This window comes from Myotis davidii, unplaced genomic scaffold (assembly GCF_000327345.1).
Source record: "Myotis davidii unplaced genomic scaffold, ASM32734v1 scaffold188, whole genome shotgun sequence".
Lineage (NCBI taxonomy): Eukaryota > Metazoa > Chordata > Mammalia > Chiroptera > Vespertilionidae > Myotis > Myotis davidii.
The window spans coordinates 153,528-162,764 of NW_006299270.1; the positions used below are offsets into that span (position 1 = coordinate 153,528).

The 9,237-nt window shown below is 36.4% G+C and overlaps 2 protein-coding genes across 2 annotated transcripts in view; one reads left to right on the forward strand and one right to left on the reverse strand.

Moving 5' to 3' along the window:
• CLEC2B (C-type lectin domain family 2 member B) overlaps positions 1–2,490 on the reverse strand; it is a 19,033-nt gene extending 16,543 nt beyond the window's left edge. Inside the window, exon 1 of the mRNA XM_006774813.2 lies at positions 2,415–2,490. Within this exon, the coding sequence (XP_006774876.1) occupies positions 2,415–2,490 (76 nt within the window). The remainder of the gene's footprint in view (positions 1–2,414) is intronic.
• Positions 2,491–7,099: 4,609 nt separating this feature from the next.
• The window catches only part of KLRF2 (killer cell lectin like receptor F2), a 19,567-nt gene continuing 17,429 nt past the window's right edge, over positions 7,100–9,237 (forward strand). The window contains exon 1 of the mRNA XM_006774814.2: positions 7,100–7,185. Coding sequence (XP_006774877.1) covers positions 7,116–7,185 — 70 coding nt within the window. The 5' untranslated portion in view covers positions 7,100–7,115. The remainder of the gene's footprint in view (positions 7,186–9,237) is intronic.

The window sequence follows — 9,237 nt, forward strand, 5'->3', positions numbered from 1 at the left end:
AAACTTTTAATTTATATAATTTTCATTTTTATTATTTTTATTTAACTATAGTTAGTAACCAATATTTTATTAGTTTCAGGTGTGCAATATAGTGACTCAATACTTATACACCTTACCATGTGATCACCTCACTAACACTAGTAATCAGTCATCATGCAAATTTATCACAATATTATTGACTATATTCCCTTTCACCAAAACTCTCTCAAAACCCTTGGGGCATTAGCTCCTACTGATAAGGAGTACTATCTTGTTGGCAATACAGGAAGTAAGGCAGCTGCCCAAACCATGTGGCTCAGTGGTTGAGTGTCCATCTATGAACCAGGAGGTCATGGTTCGATTCCAGGTCAGGGCATATGCCCAGGTTGCGAACTTAATCCTTGGTGGGGGGTGTGCAGGAGGCAACCCATCAATGATTCTGTCTCATCACTGATGTTTCTATCTTCCTCCCCCTCCCCCTTCTTCTCTGAAATCAATAAAAATATATTAAAAAAGAAAAAAAAAAGGAGGCAGCCAACACCTGCTTTTTTGTTTCCTAGCAACAGGGTACTTCCCCGGCAGAAACGTGTATACTCGTTTTCACAAAATGTTCTTTTTCAGTCGTCGACGAGTATACTAAGAAAATATGGTAAAAAAATATGGTTGATAGGAAGACGAGTTACAAACTGTTTTCATAACCAGCATCAAAAATACTATATAGAACCAAAATAAAAAAATTAGTCTGAAAAAGAAACGTTTTTAACAAAAATATTGTTGGGGAAGGGGTTAACTTTTCTGTGGCAGTTGGAAATCAGCTCTCCTTTGATAGCTGTCCTTCCTAAATAACTCTAAGTGTAAAAAGCTACACCTTGTATTAAATTTAGACTTTATTCTTTTATCCCCCTTGCCTGGAATAGATTAATAATCTATCATTGGTTGGGTGCATGTTATTTTTTATTCGCTTATTAAGAGATATCATCTTATATGTCACTGGCTTATGAAATTATTAACATTACCACAGGGAATCTGTATTATGTAAATTCCTGTGACAAAGACAAAATCAGTTTCTGGAGCATAACTTTTCCTGTTTCCCCCAAAACAAAGCAATACAATATTAAGTAACATATAGAATACATCTGTGTGGTATATAGAACTTATTTACACAGACAACATATAAATCCAAACTGTTGACTGATACATAAAGTTGAACTTAACACTGATTTTATGCATGACTAGAAAGTATTCTTAAAAATTTTTGTTCAGATATTTTCATGTTACCATATAATATTTGATTCCATTTTTTCCCAACCCTCTTTGATTTAACCTTAGAAAGAATTATTAAATTGTCAAAAACAAAAAAGAGAGGATTCTAGTATGCATTCTGATATGAACTGCAACAATAATTTTTGATTTGCATGTACTGGTAGGTTGAAATAAAATTAAGTGGCCAAAACCGGTTTGGCTCAGTGGATAGAGCGTCGGCCTGAGGACTGAAGGGTCCCAGGTTCGATTCCGGTCAAGGGCAATGTACCTGGGTTGCGGGCGCATCCCCAGTAGGAGATGTGCAGGAGGCAGCTAGTCGATGTTTCTCTCTCATCGATGTTTCTGACTCTCTCTCTCTCTCTCTCTCTCTCTCTCCCCCTTCCTCTCTGTAAAAAATCAATAAAATATATTTAAAAAAAATTAAGTGGAAAATGTCAATTCACAACAATCCCCAAATCATGGATTGCTAGATATTATACATTTTAGTTTCATTTCCTCTCTTCTTCACCATAGTATGACTATAAAGAGCTCTATTCAAATAACTTGAAAAGATTTTCCTGTCAGATTTAGAATTAGGATCTGAGTTTGTTATTTAATACATCCACGTAATACCTAGTTGTTTTCTAAGAGTATTTTTTTAAGTACATTTTCTTCCCTCATCCTCAAAAATATCAGGATACAAGCAATTACTTAGATAAGAGTAAGATAAGCAGATAATCTTTCTGCTATTAAAAATCTGCAGTGTAGTATATCTTGAGTTCCTCAAGGCCTATAAACAGTCTTTTAAAATATCACAAATATTGGCCAATTTTAGTATCTTCTGTGTATTCTAGTCATTGAATGAGTACATAGAATATATTTAACATCTTTTTTCCAGTAATACCATTATTAAATACTAAATTAAAGCGAATCTAAGTCTTGAACAGTTTTAAGCTACTGTTAATCCCTTTCCATTCTTAATTAAGATAAAGTGAATCTGAATTAAAAGAACAAAATAGTTACAAATCTGAATTTTGTTGTTCTATTTTTCAATAGGATTTTTTTTTTTTTTGCCGTGATGGCAGAAACTACAAAACTCATTCATTTTTTTCTAAGTTTTTCTAAGTTTTTAACATTAGGCTTCATAATTTCACTAAGTCACCTTGATTCTGCACAATTGAAAGTAGACTTACCTTGCTTTTTTGAATCAGTTTCTGGCACCCCGTCCTGCAGGGCAGATGAGGCGGAGTTATTCACTATATTTTCCATAACTTCTCTTCAAAGTTTGAACTTTAGAGCAAAAATGTTGTCTTTACAACACAGCTTTAAGGTATGGTCTTCCTACTTTTATAAGGTAAACAGACGTTTAAATAATATTTCTCAAAATGAAACTAAGCGTATGACTAAGATCCTTAGTCGGTCGACTCTCGCCGCGTGAAAGGAAGTTAGAAAGAATCAGAAAGGAAGTAAAAGAAAGAGAAGATGAAGGCCTGGGATTGGCCAGAAACTGTATGGAGGTGGGCAATGGGGAGGAAATGGAGGGACATCTCAACAATAAAGATTTAAAAAGAAAAGGAAGTCGTGTGTGTGTGTGTGTGTGTGTGTGTGTGTGTGTGTGTTCGCGTGCATGTGTGTGTGTGTTCTGGTCAGGAAGCATTTTATTTTTCTCCAAGTTTAAGATTTTTTCACTGACAGAAAATCAACACTTTCATAAAACCTCTTTAGCTTCTGAATCTTGTTTTTGGCAAAGGTAGCAACATATTTCTCTCTGATATGGACACCCAATCTGTGACAGTAGTTAGTTAGGTTATTAACAAAGGAAGAGGGCAAATGGAATCAGACATTAGGCCTGATTAACTGGGAAGGTGAAGCTTCCCCGACACCCTCGGGAGCAGCTGCATCCTCTGCCGTAGGCCAGCAGGTAGGAAAAGTTGGCTTTCCAATCTCCCCAGGGTGAGGGGTAAGCAATGAGGGGGAAATTCCTCTGCTGAGGCAGATGCAGTAGGAGCCAAAATGGCAACTATAAAGGGGAAGAGTTTAGCCTGGGAATGTCTGGGGGTGGGTGCGGGGAAGGGTGGGAAGCAGATAAAACAAAGTCACCGAACCCAAGAAGATCCAGGAAAGGGGTTGGGTAGTTTGAAAGAAAGCCTGCTCTCTCCCAAACCCAAGGAAATATAATCAAAGCTTAACAAAGGCCCGAGGTTCAGGGTCCCTTCTCTCTCTCTCTCTCTCTCTCTCTCTCTCTCTCTCTTTCTCTCTCTCTTTCTTTAGCAGCCACATGGGCAGGATGGGAACAGAGACTGTGCTGGACTCTGGATGCCTCGGATACTGGGTTAATGGCATAGCTGCTCTGGGTCGGGGCCCTCCCCCTGGGCTTGGTGGGGGGCTTTGGCCCTGTGGCCCCAGAGGCTGGACTTCTTCTCAGATGGAACTAAGCCACCTGGTCTTAGATAGTGTCGTAAGTGTTTCCCTCCACGTCCTGCGTGGTTCAGGGTTCAGGTCTGGAAGAGGAGCCGCACACAAATGAAATAGAAAAGACACAAGATAATTTGGGAATATTGGAGGACCAGGCGGCAAGTCCAACTCAAGAGGAAGGACTTCCCTGTGCTCAGGCCTCACCAAGCTTTTTATAGTGAGCGGTAAACAAGGTAGTGGTTACCATAGTTACACAGTTCTTGTGAGTTTCACTTGTTTACACCATTTTCAGCAGGCAAACTGACCCAGGTTGGATGGGAGGGGAGAGAAAGCTCTCTTTGGAGGTCATGTCATTGAGGTTTTGCACTTGAATAGAACACTTTACGTTAGGGAGTCATAACTGAAGCAGCCATAGTATGCACTCTTGAAAGCCTGTTTTTTGCTCAGTATAATGCCTTTGAGTTTCATCCACCTTGTTGCATAGAACAACAGTTCATTCCTTTTATTGTTGAGTAATATTTCATTATGTGGATATATAATAATTTGTTTATCCATTACCCCATTGGGTGTTTCCAATTTTTGGCTAAAATTAATAAAACCACCTTAAATATTTCTGTTAAAGTCTGTCTGTAGACATTTATTTTCAAATCTTTTGAGGAAATAGCTTGGAGTAGAATTGTTAGGTTATATAGAGGAATTTTTTTTTTGCTTCCCCTCTATTTTTGTGATTAACATGCAATCTGTGAGGTGATGGGTATGTCTATTACTTTGACTGTGGTGCTGGTATCATGGGTGTTTCCATATGTCCAAACTCATCAAACTGCACACATTAAATATGTGCAGTTTTCTGTATATAAATTATATTCAAATAAAGCTGTGTTTAAAAAGGAAATATATGTTTAATTTCATAAACATATAACATTGTCCAGAGGTTGTATCATTCCCATCATTAATGTAGAATAGTCCCAGTTGCTCCACATCAATAGCAATATTTGATATGGTAAGTCTTACATTTTAACTATTCAAGTAGTTATATGATGATATCTACATGTAGTTTAATTTGCACATTTTTAATGATCTGTTGAGCATTCTTATGGGCTTATGCCAATACAATGAGTTGTAATCTATAATAATAACAGGGTAATATGCTAAATAGACCTGATGTCTTCCGGACATCATTCCAGACGTCCTTCCTGATGAAACCGGGACAGGAAGGAAGCCAGCCAGGGTCCCGGGTGCCAGAGGGGAGCTGGTGCCGGCAGCTGGAGGAAGGAAGGCCTACTCTTGCACAAATTTTCATGCATTGGGCCTCTAGTGTATAGATAATATAGAAACAATCATTTTGTCAGATACATGTATTACAGATATTTTCCACCATTTACAATCTTTTATGGAATTTCATTAGAATACTTCTTTACTGTTTTGCCCAGGTATATGTCAGTTCTCCTGATTTCTGCCATAAGATATCTTAGTGAGATCTAGATCATTTTGACATATCTCAGAACATGATATCGCTATTATAAAGAATGGACTCATTACAATAATGACATTATGCTAATTGTACCTGGTGAAGAATAAGCAGTAAAGAGTCTGTAACTTTAGTATGATATTTGTTCACCAACAAGAATATGACCTCATGGAACCAATTTGTCCTAATAGATCCTAAAATTTAAAATGTACAGCAGCATTCTATCATAGACTCAAAAGGAGCATATTGGAGGCTAGGCCTGAGCAATTCCAAAAAGGTACAGTAAACTGCATGAGCCGATGGCTCAAACTCCCATGGTATGTTTCTGTATTAATTTTCTCTCTTCTCCTGAACCATGTACATATACTTGGTGCAGGAGAGGGAAAGGGTTCCATACGATCACATAGTGGAGAAGTAAAAAGAAAAGTTTTATCACTGAATGTGAAATGTATGACTGCTAAAAATAGATTCCACATTATAGTCCCATTCAGGGGGTTCCCTTGAAAGACAACTGGAGTTAAATTAAATCTTTGAGTTAAATGGACATTTGGGTGATATATCTGGCTGTTCATCTAGCAGGAAAGATGAGTAGCTAGCAATATAAATCTAAAATGACTCATATTCAGAGATTAACGGGTTCATTGGCTGGTCAAGAACTCAAAAAGAACAAAACTAGAACATGCATGACAAAGAGATTTGGGGGAGAAGTATGCATAGGGATTATTCAGAATGAACACAGATTATTAAATTAATTCCTATGTAAATACCCCTAATTTTTGATAACCAGAGTTGAGGAGGAGACTTTCAGTAATCAGGTAGACAGAATGGTATGTGGTGTGGGCGTCAGGAAGCCTCTTTCTCCAGACACCCTGATGTTTGATACAGAATGGCCATGAAACTGAAATGAGTCCTAAGTATGGGATCAACAAAGTTGTCTTCTACTCCCCAAGGATGCCCTGGAACTGAGTGCCCAATGTGTGAAATGCAATGGCCAAACCTGTGTCCCAGATGAGATACCAATTCTGAGAGGGACAGCAGGCTAGCATGGTGGCAGATTACATTGTGACTATCATATTGAAGAGGGCAACAGTGGGTTTTAATAAGATATACTCTTTTTTTTAATTGCTTAAAGTATTACAAAGGGTATTACATAATCCCCCCCCTTCTCCCCCCTCGCCCTTGACAGTCCCCTAGCCTCCCTACCCCCCAGTGTCTTATGTCCATTGGTTATGGGGGGGGGGCGGGTAAGAGATCAACCAAAGATATACTCTTAACCCAATAATGAATTTGACTTCCTGCCCACAGATCTACTGCCGTACCACAAGGACTTCATAGTATGTTGGATTCATCTCCCTTGTATTCAATTTACCATTGCCTCTACACTGATCATTTCTTGCAGAGTCACCTCAGACCATCATAGCCATACCTCTCTTAGGGATTTTGGACAATTATTTAAAATAACTGTTATGACAACTGATTGAATGTAGGCCTGATATTACCTTTCCTCATGTCCTCATTGTATGTTCCTCACCGCTGGCCTGTGCTTTACCAATCGCCACTAAAAAGTGCTAATTTCCTCTGTGTCTGTGACGTAAAGATAGTAACCTTTAAAAGTTTTACTCTTATCTAGCCAAGCACTAGTTTTGTTTGGTATTTATATATTTATTTCTCATTAGAATATAAAGATAGACAGTATGTTTGTCTTCTTCATTTTTTTTTCCTAATATACTGCACACAAATGACTGGTACATAGTAAGGGTCGAATAAATATTTATTAAAAAGAACAAAGCAAAATACCCACTTTTACTTTGCAGCATACAGAATTTTACTCAGAAATTAACATGTCCATCCATTTTAATTCACCAACACATCCTGTGTGGTCAGACTATTTTTGGACTTCCTTTTAGTCTTTGGGACATCGTGCTAGCAGGACTATCCATCCAAGGCTGAAACTATTCTCTATTTTCTTTTACTATTTTCTGGGTAATATCACATGAAAATATTTGAGGAGATGGAGACTGAAGATGGTTACATGAAGCTGATTTTCAAGGATCGCTTCAAATCCCGGCAAAGATCTAAAGGTAGGAATATTGTTATTTCTCACTCAGACTCCAGTTTAAAATTGCATTATTCTCTTAGGAAGGCACTTATCTTTGAATAATTTTAAAGTATTAAAATTAACTATATTCTGGGATTTTACAAAATGGTCATATGTTGCTTTAGATAGGTTATTTAGACTCATTTGAGCATCAACAATAAAAAAATAAACAAAAAACTCCCACAGTACTTTTGTAGCCATGGGGCCATCGAAATGCTAATAGGATAATGTATAATCTTCTCAGTGTGGTATAATAAGAATGCAAAGGTAACTTTCAAGTAAAAGGTCAAAGTTAGCATTTTCATAAAAATTATTCTTCCTACAAAGCATAAGATTCTTGAAGGCAAATTCTTGGGTATGATATCTGTATGAAGATGCTTATTATACTCAGAGGTAAAAATCTAGTGCTGAGGGTGGGAGTAACAGAGGTCCTATAGCATTATACAGCTTTAAAAGACATTTTTGTATATACATGTTGTATTTTATTAATCTTCTAAAAAGAGCCATGGGACTGGCAGAATAATCCATTGGGAAGGAGAGAGGGCAAAATAAATGAAAATATTAATCTTTGCTGTTTAGGATTGCTGTATCTGGTCAAGGTTGTTTAGCTTTCAGATCTGTTACAGGTTTTATAGATGAGTTTAATATGCAACATATTGATTTGGCAATGAGTTTAAAATTTCCTTTCCTGGTAAGCATGGAACCAGCTAACTGCAGATAAATATGCCTTGGATAGGTATTCCGTCATAATGTGAGGGTTTTTAGCTAAGTAGAGGTCTTTCTACTTTTGCCTGAGTGAAGAAATATCCACAGGCCAGGAAAAAAAAAGAAAAGAAAAAGAAACTTACTTGGGATTTATTTTGAAATACAGACAATTGAGTAGTAAATTTCAAAAGTTTTACAACATACAGCACATCTTATAACTATGTATTAGAGATATAAAGGGATACACTAAGTCCATTGAAATCAATTGAAATGAAGCATCCAGATACATCCAGATTTGAGAAAGAGCACTCTTTTATTATGACTTTTATTATAACCTAGAACAGTGATTCTCAACCTTTTTCACCACACTCTTTTGTTACAACCTAGAATAGTGATTCTCAACTTTTTCATCTTATGGCACGCATAAACCAATTACTAAAATTCTGCGGCACACCAAAAAATGTTTTTTGTCATTTTTTAATTTGACAATCTAAGGGAAAAGAGGTAAGTCCCCTGACAAGTAAATAGTCAGATATTGCATATTTTAAAAATTTCTGTAGCACATCGGTTGAAAATCACTGACTTAGAACTATTTGTGAAATGTATGACTATGGTGATGAAATTAAGCGCATGTTTATTTATAAGCCAATACATATTGGGGAATAATTACCTGAGTATCAAATTACTTGACTTTCTCTTTGGCCACTAGCAAGGAAAATTGGCTAGAATGCTTCTAGATTGAAATAATACTCCTATAATTATGTTAAATAATATTCTAAATTCTCTGGAGGTTCCTCATTTATTCCTCTTTAAAGAGATAATTCCTGCCAACTCTGATCCAAAGTAGTACTATGCCAACGTTCTGTATACGCAGCATTGATTAGAGATCTACATTGCTTAGGCTGGCGCTGATTCCTGTTTGAAAATTCAATATATCATATGTAAAGGTGAGATAACATGTGATTATTCCCACTACAGTGACTGGACCGTAATAGGACTTCAATAATGTTCCTTTCTTTCTTCTCTTTCTAACAGTGAGCCATTAAAATAAATAATACCCCCCCCAAAAATAATACCCATAACATATATACACTTGGCACTAAACAATCCAAAAATGAAATTAAGAAAAAGAGTTCCATTTATAATAGCAATATACATCCAGTACAAAATCACATATTATATATAATTTATATTTTTCTATATGTAATATATGAAATATAGAATATGTATATTATTTATACAGTATATAGTACATAGTATCCGGTGTAATATAAAGAATATGAAAGATATAGTTATATTATTTATAATGTTATGTTATATATACAATACA